Here is a 19,209-nt window from a genome sequence, read left to right on the forward strand (position 1 = left end):
TCCATATTCTGCATATTCTGGGTAATCAGGTCTCCTGTTTCCTTGTGGGGGGAACTCATATTTTCCCTGGTTTTCCTTTTATCACCAACATATCTGTAGAAGATTTTGTTGTTGCCCTTGATGTTCCTGGTCAGATTTGATCCTGTCAGGGCTTTAACTTTCCAATCTGGTCCCTGGTTGCTCAGTTTCTCTGTATTCCTCCCAGATTGCTGATCCTTGCTTCCACCCTTTGTAATCTTTCTTTTTGTATTTGTCTAGGAGCTCCTTGTTCAGGAGGCCTCCTGGCACTTCTGCCCAACTTCTTTGTTGGGATACATCACTCCTGAGCTTGGCAGAGGTGATCCTTGAATATTAATCGGCTTTCTTGGGCTCCTCTTCCATTCAGGGCTTTATCCCATGGTATTGTACCAATGAGACTCCCAAAGATGCCAAAGTCTACTTGCCTGAAGTCCAGTGTAGTGAGCTTGCTGTGCATACTTCTACTGTCCTAAGGATCTTTAACTCCACTATTTCATGGTTCCAACCAGCCCCTCCTTGTTGGTGAGAATGAGCTTCAGTATAGGACCTGTCCTCATTGGCTCCTTCAACATTTGGAGAAGGAAATCATAAACACATTCCAGGAATCTCCTGGATTGTTTATGCCCTTCTGTGTTGTTCCAGAGAACAGGACCAGAGCTTGTGAATGTGAGACCTCTCCAATCTGGCTATAGAGGGCCTCCTCACTCAGTCTTCATCATTTCATGATGAAGTTATAATTGTCTTCATTTCTTGTTTTCTTTAAAATATACTCACTATCTGGCATTTTGTTGGTTTTTTTTCCCTGGACCTAGTGTTGCCTTATTAATGTGAAGACAGAAAGTGTTTTATGCTTGTTAACAGCAAAGTTTTCTTCTGGAATCTATATTCTCTGGAATGTATGTTGATGTGCATTCTCACAAATCTGGGATTCAGTACTATTGTATACAGTTAGCTTGTGTGATAAGGAATGTATGAGGTTAGCATTTAATGTACTTCAGTCTTAATTAAGAATACAATTAATTTGTCTTTGAAATCAGTTTTGATATGAAAGAAATTTACAGAGGGAGGCTAGTGGATTTCAGCAATGAGGGGGATTTTGGTAGCTTTGGGGTGTTTCTCACAGCTTCCCTCTTTGAGTTTTGTGCTGTCTTGAGCTGCACTTCCAATGTAATGTAATCCTTTTCTGCAGGTAAAAAATTTTCAGGGAGACCCATGTGTACACTACTGACTAATAAACGATACGAGTTGCTCTATAACTGTGGCATTCAGCTCTTGCATATTGGGAGGCCCTTAGCTGCCTTTGAATGCCTGATTGAGGCAGTCCAAGTCTATCACTCAAACCCTCGTCTGTGGCTGAGGATAGCAGAATGCTGCATTGCTGCCAATAAAGGGGTAAGTAGCTTTGGAAAATTCTTCTAAAGAATGGCATGTGATTACAGAAAGATGGGACTAATACCTAGAGTTAAGCTGTGTATTTTGAAGGCCTGATGTTGTAACACCTCTGTAAATCCAGATTAATTATTTCTTGTGTATATGTATTTTTACATGTTTAATCTGAAGCTGCAACAGGTGAAGGGAACTCTGCATGTGGTCTTTTTCTCTTCATGCAGCCAAAGCTCATCTGAGGTTTCATTGTTTCCTCACTTATTGTCCACTAGAGATTAAGTGGGGTGAGACTTTTGTGGGAGTAGCCTGTAAGTGACAGAGACTGAGGAAGCAGACATCAGCCTTCTCCATGCTGAAGCTGTTGGGATCACACCTGCTGGGAAATGGAATCTCTAATTGCTAAGCCTTCACCTTCTTCTCGTGGCCACGTTGGTGGAAACCTGCTGATGGCAGGCATATTACATGTCCTGTGGGACATCTTGTTTTCAACCTGCTGATCCATGTATGCTTAGGATAAACCCACATGATAAAATTCAGAGGGCTGAGGACAGGAAGAAAAAACTGCACCTAAATAGGATATCTGTGAAATTAAGATACACTCTACTTGATTCCCTGTAAAAACTGTAATTCACCCCTTAAGTGTGGGGGAGTGATGATATAATCTGTAATTGCATGATCCTATACAGTTATTCCCACAGTATGCCCATTGCACTCCTCACACAGCATGTGTGGGATGAATTGAGCAAATAGCTATATTCACTGTATTTTCCCCCATCCTTGAATCCTCTTTTTCCTCTCTGCTTGGCCTCTGTGCATTTATTTACTGCACATTATCCAATTACAAAATTAGTAACTTTTCCTATGGGAATTTGAATAGTACTCAATATTTTGGTATCTCTATTTCAGAGAACTTAAGAAAGATACAACTTTATATCTTTGTATCTTTAACTTTATAGCAGAAGTTTGCTTGTATATCAATTTCAGAGGCAGAGCACTGAAGATTCAAGAGTATTGGGTCAAAACTGGACTGACTGTGATTCTGTATGTGCTACTTGTCAGACTGCCTGAGTTTTATAAAGCACAGCAAATGCAGGAAGAACAGCTTTCTTCATACTAATTTTTCAATTTTCTGTATCAATCCTACTGGGTGCAAGTCAGAAATAGATAAAGAAAACACATCTGATCGTGTCTAGTGAAAAGCTGAGTATGCGAGCGGATTAGTGGTTTTATGGCAAAAATCCAAAGCTAGGATTCCATTTACCAGGATAGTATTTAACAGTCTGGAAAAGGGAAATACAGACCCTTATGGGGCATTTCCCTATTTACTGCAGACTAGCCAAAGTAGTAGATTATGCCAGGTTCCTGAGGCTTTCTTCCTGTACAGTTATGATAATGTGTGATATACCAGAGAGTTGAATTCATGTCAAAAAAACCAGCTTGTTGTTCCCTAAATTTGTAATCTTAAAAAAATTAATTTTAAATGTTATTAATATTAAAGGCAAAGAGAAAGTATCTTTAAATTGTTGGATTTGCAACATGGCAAGTGAGGACCTAAAGTCAGTAATATGTTCAATTTGACCGTGTAACTCAATTTGCAGCACTATTTCTTTATATCTAAGCATGGATTCATATTTATGCTCTGAACACTGTGCAGAAAAGCAATTTCACTGAAGCTAATTTTCACCCACTTTAGTATTTTGTAAGCACAAAATATGAATGGAAGAAGGGTCCCCTTTAAACACCTGCATTTCAAACACCTTTTTTGAAATATGTGCTTCATAGCCAAACTTAGTGTATGCATTTTTTATTTGGCAGTAAATGCTACCATTTCAATATTTTTACTGCTATGCTACTATGTCAGTCTAGTTTTGGATTCTGATAAATTTTTGAAAAAATGACTACTATGAAAGTCCGGATTTAGGATAAGTTTTTTTCTTAAAACTGCAACCCTTAATCACTCGCTAAACTTAGCAATGAAGTTAAGATGGCTCATGGTAAAACAACCAAACAAACCCCAGTAAACATGGTGTAGAGATAATTCTTGGGACTGACAATTAGAGTGCTTTAAATTTACTTGACCCCCAGAATGTGTCTGCATACTCAACAATCCATTAAACAAGTTAATTTAATGTATCTTTGCATATGTTGTTGTTCAGCTTTGTGCTCCCTGTGGAACAGTTTGGGAGCAGCTTTTCCAGAGAGCTTTCTGAGTGCTGTGTAAGCAGGGAAGATGGCAAGCGTTACAGTGCCAAGTCTGAATGTTATGTGGCAGATCAAATCATTTCTTTTTAGATATCCTGTCAGTTCTTTTAATATGACTTGGTTCATTGTTCTTTTGCTTTCAAAACAGAGGAGAAACTAGGTCAGTAGGCTATCAGACAAGCTGTCAGAACTAATCTGTGCTTACACTGTGTGCAATAAAACCCCTCTGCAACACAAAGACAATAGAAGGTGCCTGATCCTTCATTGTACTTTAGATTTAAAACTGTATCCATTATTCTTATATTTTAGCAGGGTTCAAGGCCTTCTTTCAGCCTTCACTTACTTTGTCAAGCTCTCATTCAATAGCCTTGATATTTAAGCTCTTTTCTTTTTCCTTTTAGACATCAGAACAAGAGACTAAAGGTCTTCCCAGCAAAAAGGGAATTGTGCAATCAATAGTAGGTCAAGGCTACCATCGTAAGATAGTCCTAGCATCCCAGTCCATACAGAATGTTGTTTATAAGTGAGTATGTTTTCCATGGGTTATTTATTTTGTTTTTATAGCTTTGTTAAGGATATATATCTGTTTATCAGAGATTTTAAAACTGTTGTGGAATAACTGTTCATTCATGTAGTGAAGAGAGAGGCATGCTAAAATGCTTGGTGAGTCTTAAACATCATTTTGTGCCTCCTCTGTGATAGCCAGCAGAGGGCTTAACTGTGTGTTTATTGTAAGTAAGATGAGCATCCAAGCTTAAAATTTACTTATCTGAAATTTTATTTTCAGACAGCTGAATCTGTCCTCTTTTTCTCACTTAAAAACATATATTTTCACTTATCCACTTTAGAAAAATGCGGGAAGAATCTAGCTGCTCTGCCATAAAACTTTAGTAAGTGAAATCAAAAAACTAGTTAAACTATTTGGGTATTGTGATGTATTTTCAATGTGTAAAGATAACAAGATACTACATCTTAATAATTTACATTTGGTATATTAAAATGTTATTTAACGTTTTTTGGGGTGAAGTTTCTCTGCATTCAGTTATTTTTGGAGCTCTGCTTTTATTTTCAATTTAGTAGGATTGCTACTTATTGGTCAACTTCTGTGTCTCTTTAAGTGATGGGCAGTCCTCAGCAATACCTGTAGCCAGCATGGAGTTTGCAGCGATTTGTCTAAGAAATGCCTTGCTGCTACTGCCAGAAGATCAACAGGAGCCCAAGCAGGAAAATGGATCTAAAACTAATAATCAGCTGGGGGGAAATACAGAAAACACTGAAAGCAGTGAAGCATGCAGGTAAACAGAATTGAATATAAGCCCTTCTTTTTGTCCAGAGGAACTCTGGGCCAATGCTCTGTGTCTGTGATTTACCTGGTTTGGTCAGCAGAAAAACAGAACAAATTTGTAAATAATGCTGGTATGTTCAAGGAAATTGTTTAGCTGCTTGTTGTTTTAATTAAAGAATAAAATACTGAGTTGACTCCTCCTGTCCCTATCAGCTTTTATTAAATTAGACAGTAAAAATTATTTTTTCCCTTGGCCATCTTTTTTTTTTTTCTGTGCTGCAAATGTTATGTTTTCCCACACCCTCCTGCTGTGCATATTGGTATTTCTCTAATTGTAAGTGAAGTTTCATGTTACAGTGATTTTGTGTGTGAGCGCACGTGCGCCGTGTACTTGATTCAATATATATCTGAGTGTCTGGAAATTCAGTTGTAAGCATTTCCCCATGATCAGGTTTGACATTCATCAGCCCTAGTGTGCTTTGTTGTGTTTGCATTAAAATGGGAAACTAGATTTAGAAAGTAAGTAGGAAAGCAGCATGGAGCTATTGCTTAATAATCATATTTTGCAGAAAAGAATTTAAGAAAAATCTTTCCTGTCAATAAAATTTCAGAAAAAGTAGTTTGTAGACACTTATGTTAAAGGAAGATGGCTTAATTTATTGCATCACCTCGTACATTTGGGACTTCCTTTTGGAGAACAACTTTTGGTCGTAATCTACACTTTCATTAAAGACCATTTTGAGGGTAAATGTTACAATAACTCATCTGGAAAAAGTTTCTGTGGTAGAACTTCAACTACTTAGAGAGTAATGAAAAAACACTGGTTTTGTCAGACCTGAGTACAGATAAATGTTAGGAAGATGAGATCCATTTGTCACAAGGCAGGATTTACTGTACACATACTGTATTGAGTAGGCACAAGGTGCATCCCCATATATTCTGAGGTTGTCTGTGGCTGGAGGTCACTGGCTGTTACTGTTTGCAACAATATTTGAAAGCTGCCCTCTATAGTCCTGTTTTTCCAATTACAGTCTATCTTGTCAAATGACCAAATGATTTATTAAAGTCAGAGGGAGGAGGAGGTGGTTGTGAGTTTTTATTTTTGTTTGGTTGTTTCTTGTAGAGTTTTTTTTTCTTTTTCTCTTTACTAAGATTGGAGGTTCTCTGGCCAAGGGTATATGCAGCCCATTGAGATGAAGCTTCTCTGGTTTAAATGGGACTTCACTTTGAAGCTTTTGGGGCTCACTAAGGGGCTGTAATGAAAACAAAATGGTGGCCCTTACTCAGACAAGACCTTCTTTTTTGTTTTCTATTGGGGTAGTTTTTGTTTATTTTTGTTGGAGTGAGGAAAGGAAAACATGCCCTCTATGGGAAGATCCTTTGCTACCTTCTGCTTTCAAAACCAGATGCTTCTTCAGCTGAAAAAAGCTAAAGAAAGGACTCCCTCATATCTTCCAGTAGTCATTGCCAATTTCAAAATATCCAACAAAGGAGGCTGTTCTTGAATTTCTGTGTCACATTCTGAAAGGTTCTCTAAGGATTTGTTCCTTCTGACAAGGGAACCTCTGTGAGAGAACAGTAAAACATACAAGGCATTTGAAGAAAATCACACTAATTGAACAGGATGGTTTTAAAGCAAATCCCACTAATTGAGCAAGCTGACTCTTAAGGCAGATTCTTCTCTTATTCACAAGAAAAGAGTGAATGCTTTTAGTGGTTAAGGGTATTTTTTGGAACTAATTTTTGGTAAAGGCATGAAGTATGTACAGCATTATTGAGTATGAATTCCTTGGAAATTTCTGCTGTATGTTTTGAATGTTGGAGTTATCTTACCTATTTGTAATAGAGAGACATGAAACTCATAAATTAAGTTCTTGTTAAGTGGACAGATTCAGTTTCAAATCTGAATTTTCTTTTAAATCTTTTTCTAGACCTTGGTGCCTCTCACTGCCAAGATACAGCCATTAGCTCTCTCTTCAATTCACATTCCAGAAGGTTCTTTCAGCTTATTGGAGGCTGAAGTTTCATACTTCTTAAATGGAATGAATGCTCCCCTGTCCTCCCCCCCCCAAAAAGGTGTAATTTTAAGAAAGTGGAATTTTATTTGGAGAAAGGGAAAAAAATAGAAGAGGCATTTTGTAATAAAGGGAAGCTAGAAATCTAAAGGAAGCTGTAGCACTTTGTGGGTTATCTTTCTAGAGTATTTATGTAACTAGTTTTTAAGAGGTCTAGAGAGAAAACTAGTTTACTGCTTTTCTTACAGACTAAAAGGAGAGAAGCTACAAATGCAGCAAATTCTGTGTCCCTCCAGTTAAAAATGCTTATCCTGCACTGAACTTCAAAAATAGTTCAAGGCTGTGAAGAATGGTGTGGGTTGTTTGGTCTGTCAGTCAAATCCTTTCCAGCAAGTGTCCCACTTCTTCCTTCTCAAATAGAATGATTGGGATAAGAACATATGCCTCAATCTGTGAATGACTTCAACTCCCTCTATTTTAAGCTGCAGAATTTATGTTCTTTTAAATGGAGTGAATAAATACACTGAGAATTTTTAAATTATCTATTATAGTAATACACTGTTTTTATTCTAGCAATAAAAGTCACGAAGGGGATAAATTCATTGCAGCTCCTCCTTCTTCACCTTTGAAGAAACAGGAATTGGAGAATTTAAGGCAAGTAAATAATGTCAAATATTCATCATTAAAAAAGCCTCTCCCTTAATTGTGATTCCTAGGGGTCTTTTTGTAGCCACCTGTGATGTTGAATTGTAGCTGGTAATCTTTTTTTCAAATGTGTGTGCTTCCTTTCTTCTGGGCTTTGAATCTGAACAAATAGAAACCATCCAGAATTGCAGCTTAGGTAGATCAGTCTGCTTGATTCCAGTATTGTAAGTTTGGTTTTATATACTTGGCAAAGCTGAAAATACCAAGTCTCGTAAGGACAAATCTAAAAAGCCTGAGAATGGCTGTTGACGTTGGTGGAAGGGGATGGAAATTCCTGTATGTACCTTTTCCCCTTAAAGCCGCAACAAGGCTAGTTTAGAATTCAGTCCCCACATTATATGCTTGTTGGATGGGAAAAAAAAATGAAAATGGAAAGCAGCATAGCTGCTTTTACCAATGAGAATGGTGTTCCTTTCAGCAGGAATAAATCCCTAGTTTGCATAAAATAGAAAGCAAAAATGCCTCTGTCCAGGCATTTGACTTTCTCACAATGGAAAAATATAGGTAAAATTTCACTGTAGATTTCTTATGTGTTCTCAAAGATCCTTAAACTGCCCGTTCAGGAGTCTGAATGTTCTCCAGGTGGAATAACTCATGTGTGTGTAAATAAGTATCATTTTATCTGGAGTCTCTTTACTTTTCCCCAAAATTACCATTTAGTGGCAATGTTAATTATTTCAGGTGGCTTCCAGCTTGTTGAAAATCTCTTACTATAAAGCTTGCACCTGTTTAGGAAAAAGAAATCTGTTTTAAGTTTCTATTATGGACAAAGCATACAGTAATTTCCCACTTGAACTCTTAGGTAAACATTCTGTTTCAGCCTAACCCCGGGTAACCTATGTTTTATAATGACCAGCTTAACCTTTCCTTTGCTTCACTACATGTAGCAAATCTTTTTGTACTCATTTAAAAGTACTTCAGGAGGAATCTGTGAGGCAACATTGATTATTTATTCTGGAGTGGTACAAGAGTGTGCTACTTGAAATAGAACATGCTGGATTAAAAACAGTGATGTGGATTGCTTGTGGGTTTTGTGGTTTTTTTTCTCCTCCTGACTGTTGAAAGTGTGGCTGCCACATGTCAAAATTACATGGTGTCAATTTGTGATTTTTTTTTTTTTAATACGTAGTCTTATTTTTCACAATCAGCTGTTGTTATCTACTGATGAAATCTGACAACATGTCAGGAAAAACTTAGCAGTTCAGCAAGAAGTGAGCTGCTTCTGGTAAAGAACTTCATATAAGGAAAGGAAAAACATTGGATTTTTTTTTCACTGCGTACGTTGGTTTAATCTAGAGGACTACACATTCCTAGAAAGAGATTCTGCTGAAATTGTTTCTAAGCTTCTGAAGATGTGAATAGCAAAATACATTACACTGAAATAGTAGTCCTGTAGCCTTGCTCACTGAGGAGCTAAGTGAGAAAATTGAAATTCTTGTTGAGTCCAGGAAAAATAAGAAGAAAGAATTCTGGATGTTGTCAAGGATTATCCTAAGGAATAGGTATCTGTTCAATTTTTTCCTGACAAGTCGCTGAATTGAAAAACCTCTATTACTTCTAGAACTGAAAAGGGACTCTGAATGCTTTTTTTGGATGATTTTATAGAGTTGTGGATTGTTGTAAGAGTTAAAAATGCCTGACTTACTTTTGCCCCTGAACAGTTTTTAAAAGCTAAAAATATCATCTGGAAAAGGTTTACATGCCCTCTATATTGCTTGATACTTCTGCACAAATTGGTGGACTAGTTGAGTGGACTATTCTCATAATAAGCAGTAATTCAATTGCAAGGTTTTAAAAGCAACAAGCAGAAGTCTAAGGACACCAATCATTGCTAAGAATTTATGCATTGGAAGTAGAAACTCCAGTTTTTTCTTCTGAGTTTCTTCTAAACAATCTGCCTCGGTGCTTCTCATCCTTGGACAAGCCAGTTCCCCTGCTCTGCTCTCAGGGTGTGGTATGTTCCACACACCACAGCCACCTAACACTGTTTGGATACATAAGAGAAAAGATGTTCTGCTACACCACAGTTCTACATTTGGAAAATGTTGTGGATTTTATTGTAAAAGTTGAGATGGACAGCAACAGACCTTGTTGTAGTCTTTCTCTCTAGATTGAAGGTGTTTGTGTAAGAACCCTAATTTTGCCCCTCAAAGCAGATAGAGTTAAAGGAATCATTTGTTTTCTCCACGCTTACCCAGTTTTGCCTCGGTTACCCATTTAAAGGTTGCAGTGGCCTGTTTGGCCCTGTCACAATACTAGAAGCTTACAGTGATTATCACCCATAGCTGTTTTGCTCTCTTCTTCCTCACTCTTAGTCAGTTCTTCCCCCATCTCCCCTTTGCTGGTGCTGGTTTTCCCCTTGGAGTAAGCACAGTCTGCATTCGGTATTGCTTAATATTTTGTATTGTTTGCCTGTGTTGAAACATAAAAAGTAGGTATTTTGTATCCATTGTTGGGCTTAGCTGTTTGAAATTATTTCACATTTGTGACGTTCTCTTAATGGTTTAGAAGTGTCATTTTTGGTGCCTTCATACTAAGTTTTGAAGGACTGGATTTGCTCTGGCTTGCCATTTCCCTGAGAAATAAAGCAAGGCAGATGTGGAGTTTGGGTTCCGTAAACTTAGAGTCTGTGTGGGCTGACAAATCCTGTTGCCTAGACCTACACAAGAGGCTGTTTGACATAATCTGGCAGTTTAAAAAAACATTTTTCTTTTTCCTAGTGCAAAGGCAGTTTTATTTAGGGCATGTGGAGGCTCGGTGATGCTGGAAGTCTGCCGTGCTCAAAGGCGACCTGCGGAGTTTTGTCAGAATCCTGAGCGGGGTGAAACACTAGTTTGTCTTTTCCCTTGTGCTGCAATTCTTCTGCTCCGGTTGGCTGTCAGCTCTCCTGAGCTTCGGTTCAGCCAACTCAACAATGGATCCAAGTGCAAGAAACACAACTGCATGGGAGGAAATCTGAATGTTTTCCTCCTTAGATGACTGTTGCTGAAGGCTTTTGCCTGCTCTTATGTGGCAGCAAACAGTGGCTGGCACTTAGAGCAGAGGAGTAGGTTTCATCCTGTTGTATGATTGGAGAATGTGTTGTGTTTGAATTTACACTTGCAGAAATAAAAATAGGCTTTAAAAAAGTTGTGGGAAATGTAACACACATTGATGGGAAGGGCAGTAATAACCTACTCTGCAGGCCCTGACTTGTGTCTAAGGGTATTTTGCTGGTGACACGCAGCATCTCTGCTGATTTAAAAGCTGTACTTCCTTGAGGTAGAGACAAAAAGAGGTTTGTTAGAAGCAGGCTGTTATTGCAGAGATTTTTTTCCCCATTCCATCCCCCTTCCCAGTCACAACCTTTCAGAAATATTTTAGGTTTGGGACTTGAGCTGGGGAAGCTTTCCTCTCCCTCTCTCAAGCTTTTGTATGTGCTCAGATTTGATGTGACATCTGGACACGGTGAAGAGGAAGTGGGGGGTAGGGGAAAACACTGGAGAAGTTTCTTATCCTACTTGTGCATAATTAAGGAGCATGCCTCCTGGGAAAGGGGAATAAAGGCACCCCAGGCCCTGCCATGAATGACATGACTTACTGCTGGACCGAAAGCGGGCTTGACAGTTGCCAGAAGGCTGGGCAGTAATAGCCCGCCGGCCAGCGGGAGAGCCCGCGCCTCTCCTCCCTCTGCTCCCAACCCCTCTCAGAGCATCCACTCATCCTCCCTGAAGAGGAACAGAGCCCTGCTCACAGCAGGGTGTCCTGGGCAGAGGCTTGTGCCCTGAGGACAGGGCAGCCTGCACTGAAAGATGTTTTACCAAGTGGAAAATATCGCCAAGAACAGTGTTTGGAGAGGGGAGCAGTTATTACAAAGTGTGAAGCTTGGCCTAATGATGGCGTCCTGATGTGGGGTTATTGTTTGAAGATGGAAAATGTGAGTAGTTCAGATTTCATTAAATGAACTGCCAGAGATTTTCTGGTTTTGGAAAGATAAGCAAGTCTGTGATGGCAACAAAATGCCATGGATCACTCAGAGTCTTGGCACTGGGTTACAGCCCTCAACTGAACACAAAACTGGAAATGCCAGATTCTCCAGTGTTGTCTCCCTGTGTGCAGATATTGTTCAATAGAAGAGTGAAATATGTTACAGCCTAATTGATAGCTACTGTGTGTCTGTAGAGTGTGTCTTATAGCAATCTAGAAACCTGCTACAGTTCTCTACAACAGAAGGTGAGGGCAGAGGACTACAAATGGGTCCAAGGCAAGAACAGTAACAAGACCAGTGTGAGAAAGGGAAACTTTCCATGAGAAAAATGACACGTGGTGAAGTCCATCTTTTTTTAGTCTGTTATTTATGATGAAAACTGCAAAATCTTACTGAGCACAGCATGGTAATCCATGGTTTATGTTTGTAGGACAATCAAGTCCATAAATAATGAAAACTCTTTAACTTCATGGTTAGATAGGAAGTCATTATTGAAAGTTTGACATATTTCTTTAGCACTAAACAAGAAAGAGGATTTAACAAGTGTGTTTGGAATCACAGAATTCTCCATTTAACATGCTGACTCTCCCCTTCTCCCCTTTGTTTTTTTGTCTGTTTCTTCCAGGTGCTCAATCCTTGCGTGTAGTGCTTACGTGGCTCTGGCTTTGGGGGATAACCTTATGGCATTGAATCATGCAGATAAACTTCTGCAGCAACCAAAGCTCTCAGGGTCTCTTAAGTAAGTCTGATGGGGTCATTTCTTCTTTCTCAGCCCTGTGTTTTGCTGGACAGTTTGAGTTGAAGCATCCAATGTCTGTATTTGGTTGCCAAATTTGTGTCTGATGCAAAGAATTGCTTGACCTGCTCCTGTTCTTGTTGAAGCCCTGACTAAATGCCCATTGATCCACAGGAACATGAATTCCCTCCTTTGTATATGAATTCCACATAATTTGGAATCAATTGCTGCTTTTGTTACTGTTTGTCCAGCTCTGGGTCCCATGCAGCAGCAGGACCATCAGGTCTCTGTGATTCACTGCAGGGTTGCACATGCTTGGCACAGCACAAGGGGCAGGGATGTGCAGCTGTGGGTAGCCAACATCAGCCCAAACCCACACAGCTGAAAGGTTGCTTCTGAAACTACAGCCTCAGAGGGGAAGGTTTGCTCAGTCACTCAGGGTAACAGATCTTGTGTGTGCAGGACTGTCACTTCACCTGCTACTGCTGCTTATGCAGGTTCCATTCTGCAGTTTCTCTTGGTCACCTCTCATTTGGCACTGTATTTTTTGGAAGGATATTCAAAGTGCATTCTTTTTCTACCCACCAGTTCTCATAGAATTCTACAAATTCAAAAAAGGCAACTTCAGTCCTATCCTTCTGACACTGCACTTAATGCACAAGATAAAGTATAGCAGAAGTTTTTACAGTAGTAATATTTTTCAAAACTGGTAATGTATGGTGGAAGGCAAGGTAACTTGTGCTTGTTTTTATATGCTGGCACCATGCTTTAAACTGGTCCATGCCAGTTAAATTCTTTGGCTTTTTTCTTCACACTACTGCAGCTCATCCTTTTGCATAGCCATTGTATTAGCAAGGTCTTTGAGGAGTTTGCAAGGTAACAGATAATTTTGTGTTACTGTTATGTAATGAAACAAATGCTAAATAACAGTTCTTTTGCAAAGACAAAGAGGTGTGTATCTTGGTCCCAGGAAAACAGGTGCTTTATTTTTATTGAATGTAAATTAATGTAACACTTTAAATTGTAGATGTATCCATATTCTGGCGTGGCTTTTCTTAATTCTGAGTAAAGCCCCACCAAGATACTTTCTCTGTGGAAAGGAAACTCCTGTGCATGGATGAATTGTCATTATTCAGGTGTGGAATTTTTTTATAACTTTGGTGCCTAAAAGCAGGAAATGGTAGAACTGGGTATTATGACAATACCTTATGAGCAAGTTAACTTCCATGCTATTGTTCCCAGTAACAATTCCCATGTGCTCCCATCAAAAACTGCATTGTTTGTCTCTCATAACAAACTGTGGGGATTGCTGTGCTGACATTTGTACCCTGACCCTTTGCTGTTGTAGGTTTCTTGGGCATTTGTATGCAGCAGAAGCTCTCATCTCTCTAGACAGAATATCTGATGCCATCACTCACTTGAACCCCGAGAATGTCACTGATGTTTCCCTTGGGATCTCTTCAAATGAGCAGGATCAAGGTTAATGCACCCACACTTCGTTATAACTGGTTATGCTTTCAGCTGCCTTCCTGCTGTAACTTTGTAGACACAGATATAATGATGATTAAGACATTTTGTTTTAAGACCTGTAGGTTATTGTAGGTTACAGGAGGGTGTTGTGTTTCTGTTGTTGTGTTTTTATTTTCCTGGCTTCAGTTCTTACTTTGTGTTTGGTGTGTCTTTTCCTTGTTTGTCACTCCTATGAGGTGATTAATTCTGTAGCATTAATAGGACTGTATATTGTAGTATTCTGACTTGTTTGAAGGAAATTTTTGAAGTCATTTTTGCTAAATATGCTATTATGGTTAAGTTTGGGTTTTATGTCATTTATCTCTTCCAGCTTTTTGGTCTTTAAACCAGGCTTTGTCATACCACTGCAGAACACTTTACTGAGATATAGGGAGTGGGGAGACCTTAATCTTAGTCCTCCTTTTGGGAGTGTGTATTCTGTTAGAGAAAAGTACTTCAGAACCCTCTGTATAGTGGAGTCTGCAGCAGCTCTAATTCCAGTGACATGCCTGCAGTTTGAGCTCACTGTACTCATCTGCAAATCTAAAAGTACAACACTGAAGATAGGAAGTCTTGAATGATGTAAACTCTTGAGCAAACTGATCTGTTTTCCCTCTTTAATGTCAGACTGTGAAGAAAGCAGAAAATTTGTATCTTTGCATTATTTTTGTAATAACCTTTAAAAAAGGTCACAGAACATGACGTGTTTGTGTTTGTTTTTTCTTTGCAGGGTCTGACAAAGGAGAGAATGAGGCAATGGAATCTTGTAAGTACCAGCCACTGTATTCAGCAGAGTACAAGAACTTACTTGGCCAGTTGGAATAAAAGTGTAAGGAAAAGAAGAATTTTATTTTCTTTTAATTGCAGCTGGCAAGCAGACGCCACAGTGTTACCCCAGTTCAGTCACGTCTGCTCGAACAATGATGTTGTTTAACCTCGGAAGTGCTTACTGCTTGAGGAGTGAATATGACAAAGCTCGAAAGTGTCTTCATCAGGTATGAAAAACAAACCTCAAGGCAGCTTTAGGGACAAATGTGCTTCCTTCAAAGTGCCACTCGGATCACAGTGAGTTCTGGTGATTTCACAGCCCAGCTTACTTGCAGACCCTGCTGAGATGATGGCTTTTCTCTGTCTTTATGAACCAGTCTCTATTAAAAACAAAATTAATTCCAAATTTCTTACTTGTGTAAAAAGTTCAATACCACTACTGGCAGCATTTCATTTTCCTTTCATATCAGAGCAGTGGAAGATGGCTGAGAAGCCTTTTCACGTTTTTTAAGTTAACTTGTTTGAGGTTTTGGTTTTTTGTTTTTTTTTTTTGTGGTCTTTTTAATGGTCTAGTAGTAATTGTTATAATTCAGAGAAGGTTTTCTCCCTAGTAATTTAATAACTCACCATCAGAACTAGTATCTTTAGGGCTGTGAGAACAAACTACAATTCTGCTGGAAGCATGCTCCTTGTCTGCCTCTTGTCCCAGGAATCCTCAAGTGCTGCTTTTGAAATGCTGTCTCCACCTGGCCTGTGTCACGTCACTTGGTCTTTTTCATGGCTGGGACCCATCTCTTTCAGCATGATGTTTCTCTTTTTGCAGCCACTCCTGTCTGTCAGGAAGACTGCCTGGATGCATTGTTGAGCTACAAACTCAAACAGCAGCTTCCAAATTACTTCACAGTGGTTGTGTATGTGAACAGATTCAAATTCTTTGAGGCTCTCAGCTACTTAAGGCAGCTGTCTGGCTCTTTTTCCTGCTGAGGCTTCTTATGATGGGGCAGGTGTCTCTGCTTGGGCTCTGTAACACCTGTGTAAAGCCCAAAGGAGTGCAAGGCCACCCATGGGTGTAAAATACAGTGGGGCTCTGCATCTACAATAAATTCATTGACTTCATAGCTGAAAAATGGCTGTATATGGAAAGTTAATGAACAGTGTTTGTTAACTTTGTATTCTGAACTTTGGAGCAGTGGAGGTTACCTTCTTCACCTGTCACCTCAGCAGGAAACCACACTGGCTGGCCCAAGAAATACAGATCCATATGAACATAAGCACACAGCAGATGGTCCTGCTAATTAGTGTGAAACAATCTTGCTATGTAGATAATCTTGCAGTCTCTCCTTGCATGTTTAAAGCTGATGGAGTGTATGAGTTTGAAAAAAATCTGGTCTTTGTTGATGAATTGATCTTGTCAAGGGGCGCTTTCTTTGTTCTGGATCTTTCTCTTAAGCACTTTTTCTTTCCACCCTCTTGTTTTTCAACAAGGCTGCTTCGCTGATCCACCCCAAAGAGATCCCTCCAGAGGCCATCCTGCTGGCTGTGTATCTTGAATTGCAGAATGGTAAGTTGGGAGGTGTTCAGGCAACCTAAGTTTGGGATACAAAGGAAGGAGGGCAGCACTCATCATTCCTACTCTATAGGGAGTTGTGCCACTATTTTGAACAATACACTTTAGCCCTGCCTCCTTCTTAACCTGCTGTGGATCCATGTATGTGCACCTTCACTTCCATAGTTTGCCATCCTGTTCTTACACACGCCTCCTAAATATTCATTTCCTGAGCTGAAGTTTTCTATCTTTAGTACAGAAGTCAGCAGTCTTGGAGAGGCTCTGTAGAAGTTTGCAGGCAACCCCAACATGGGAAGAGATGAGTTGACTCCATGTTTCAGAAGGCTGATGTATTGTTTTATGATGTATACATTATATTAAAACTATACTAAAAGAACAGAAGAAAGGATTTCATCAGAAGGCTTGCAAGGAAAAAAAGGAATGATAACAAAAGCTTGTGACTCTCAGAATCTGAGCCAGCTGGGCTGTGATTGGCCATTAATTAACATGAGACCAATCACACATCCACCTGTTGCATTCCACAGCAGCAGATTGGTTTTCTTTTCCTCTGAAGCTTCTCAGCTTCACAGGAGAAAAAATCCTAACAAAAGGATTTTTCATAAAATATCATGACTACATTCTCAGTAGAACTCTTGATGAAGTTTCTGCTATAAAGAGAGTTTGAAAAGCTTTCTCCATTAAAAGCCAAACACAATCCAAGTTTCCCAAAGAAGCTGTGTCAAGGCTTGTGTAGCAAGTATGGCAGCAAAGCTTGTAATACTGATAATTTTCTCTTCCACAATGCTTTCCTTTGAAGGTTCACTTGGTTGGTAGGAGGGGAAAGCTCTACATAATGGGAAACTGGAAAGGTTGCACTTGAATTCTGCAGTGAGAGCAGACTGGTGCAGCTGCTGCTTGAAGCTGTCATGGTTGCAGACCTGTGCTCCTTGGGGGGCACTTCATATCCAAGTGTTGTGAAATGTTCTGTGTGCCTGTTCCCCTTCAGTGATGCTGCACTGCAGGCAGGCAGAGGATTCTAGCATTTGTATTTGGAATTGAGACTTCTACAATGCTTTTCTTACAAAGGTGTTTCTAAATTGGAGTTTTGGAAACCTTTATTTCTGCAATAAAGATGTACAGAGCAGAAAAGAGTAGAAAGTGGGATTTCCATCCCTCACCCTCTTCTAAGTACATGACTAAAAGAGGCTAAAGACATTTTTTTTCTATAAATGACAACAAAATGGTGCATCTCTTCTGAAACAAAAACTTCAGGGAAAGAAAACTACGAGGGAAAAATACTCTCCTCACAACTCAGTGCCTTTTCTCCTGTAATTTTACAAGTTTAATTTTTAACAGAGTAAGTTTTCCATGTATAGTGGTAGTTGTTTGATGGACTGTACATACAGTTAAAAATCAGATTACTTCTTTTGAAAACATGTTTCATCCCCTTGGCATTTGCATTACTGTCTGCAGTGTCACAGTGTGAGGGCATTTTGTGTGAGGTCTAGAGCCTCGCTGTGCAGCTGGGAGAGAGAAGAGGTGACCTTTGGGAAATAAGAAGGTGCTTTGGCATCTTCCAGCTCTGAGGTAAAAACTTGATGTCTTAAGCTAAGAATAGGTGGACTCATTTTTTTCAAATTTCCTGTTGTCTACTGCTTTTCCTATCGGTGCCAGCATTTCACTGGAGAGGAGGGACTGCTGGTGTACCTGGCCTGGGCCCAGGGCTGGCTCATCAGCTCTGTCCCTGAACAGTAATTCATATGCCATTAAATGGTATTCTGGGGTTTTAATTGAAACTTGTCTTGTAGGTAACACGCAGCTGGCACTGCAGATCATCAAGAGGAACCAGCTGCTCCCTTCTGTGAAAACACTCTCTGACATGAGGAAAAAGCCTGTTTTCCAGCCAGTCCACTCCATCCAGCCTATTCAGATGCCAGCTTTCACCACTGTTCAAAGGAAGTGAGGTTGCGCTTGAACCTGCTGCTGCCCTGGTCAGGGGGGCTTGGGATTTTGTATATTTTTTTAACCTAGGACACCTGAATACCCCAATTGCTGGAGTGTGTTTGTTTATGTAAATTTTTAATAAAAGATGTAAACCAAAAGACTTGTTTGAAAAGATTATTAATGAATGATGGGAGGTTAGTACCTGCTTTGAATGGGAGTGGTAGTTTATTTACAAAAAAAAAAAATCCAAGTGTGCAATTCAGCTCTTTTTGAAGAGAATAGAGGGGAGAGCAGTGAGTGGAGAAAACCATTTACCTGCAGTAAAGTCCTGCTGAAGGAGCAGTTGAGCTGTTGTGTTGGCTGCTGTTCTGACATACATACGCCATGCTCTTCCTCAACAAAGAGGGAACCTCTTTCTGTTGGCTTTTATTTTTCCTTTGTGACTTTTTTTTCCCTCTCTGGTTTTCCTTTGCCCAAGGAAAGTTTGATAGTGACTTAATGGTGTAAGGGTGCAGCTATGGAGGAAGCATGGATCTGGCTATAAGAAAAAGGTTGGGTTTGGGGTGGTTGTTTTGTGGGGAGCAGGGGTTGGGTGGGTGGGGGAGTTTTGGGGTTTTTTGGTTAATTTTTTTTTTCTTTTGGAGAGGAAATTGTGGCAGTTTTTAATCTAGTTTCCAATGTAGAGGAATACCTCTCATCTTAACAAAAAAACATATTTGCCTTTTTCTCAAAGGAAGATGGAGCATAATCAAGGACCTTGTGGTTACTGACTGTGAGCACAGGAGGGGCGCAAGATAATTGGAGCCCAGCGCTCTTCTCACAGTCCCTCCAGGGCTGTTTTGTGCCATTTCAGCTGTCCTGATAATCTCCAGGGCAGAGCTGAGCTACCACCTTATCTCCTGTGCTGCTGGCATTGTACTTTAGGTGCTGGCTGGAGGCAAAGGTCACTTCTCCCAGCAGCACCTTGGATTCGGGGCCTGCCCTTTCTGCTCCCAGTACCGTGAGTGTGAGGGAATGCACGTGTGTCCAGGAGAGGAAGGAAGGCAGCAGGATTTGTATTCATCATCTTGGAGAAACCAGCTGACAGAAACAGCACAGCAAGCCTATTCAACAATGTGCAAGTTGTGG

The 19,209-nt window shown here is 39.8% G+C and overlaps 1 protein-coding gene across 1 annotated transcript in view; it reads left to right on the forward strand.

Moving 5' to 3' along the window:
• Window positions 1–18,239, forward strand: part of CNOT10 (CCR4-NOT transcription complex subunit 10) — a 32,346-nt gene extending 14,107 nt beyond the window's left edge. The window contains exons 10-19 of the mRNA XM_074539106.1: window positions 1,208–1,410; window positions 4,008–4,129; window positions 4,725–4,901; window positions 7,480–7,560; window positions 12,204–12,317; window positions 13,663–13,793; window positions 14,554–14,589; window positions 14,691–14,818; window positions 16,077–16,152; window positions 17,946–18,239. Of these exons, the coding sequence (XP_074395207.1) occupies window positions 1,208–1,410; window positions 4,008–4,129; window positions 4,725–4,901; window positions 7,480–7,560; window positions 12,204–12,317; window positions 13,663–13,793; window positions 14,554–14,589; window positions 14,691–14,818; window positions 16,077–16,152; window positions 17,946–18,100 (1,223 nt within the window). The 3' untranslated portion in view covers window positions 18,101–18,239. The remainder of the gene's footprint in view (window positions 1–1,207; window positions 1,411–4,007; window positions 4,130–4,724; window positions 4,902–7,479; window positions 7,561–12,203; window positions 12,318–13,662; window positions 13,794–14,553; window positions 14,590–14,690; window positions 14,819–16,076; window positions 16,153–17,945) is intronic.
• Window positions 18,240–19,209: the final 970 nt, after the last annotated feature.

Source organism: Zonotrichia albicollis, chromosome 1 (assembly GCF_047830755.1).
Source record: "Zonotrichia albicollis isolate bZonAlb1 chromosome 1, bZonAlb1.hap1, whole genome shotgun sequence".
NCBI classification, from domain to species: domain Eukaryota; kingdom Metazoa; phylum Chordata; class Aves; order Passeriformes; family Passerellidae; genus Zonotrichia; species Zonotrichia albicollis.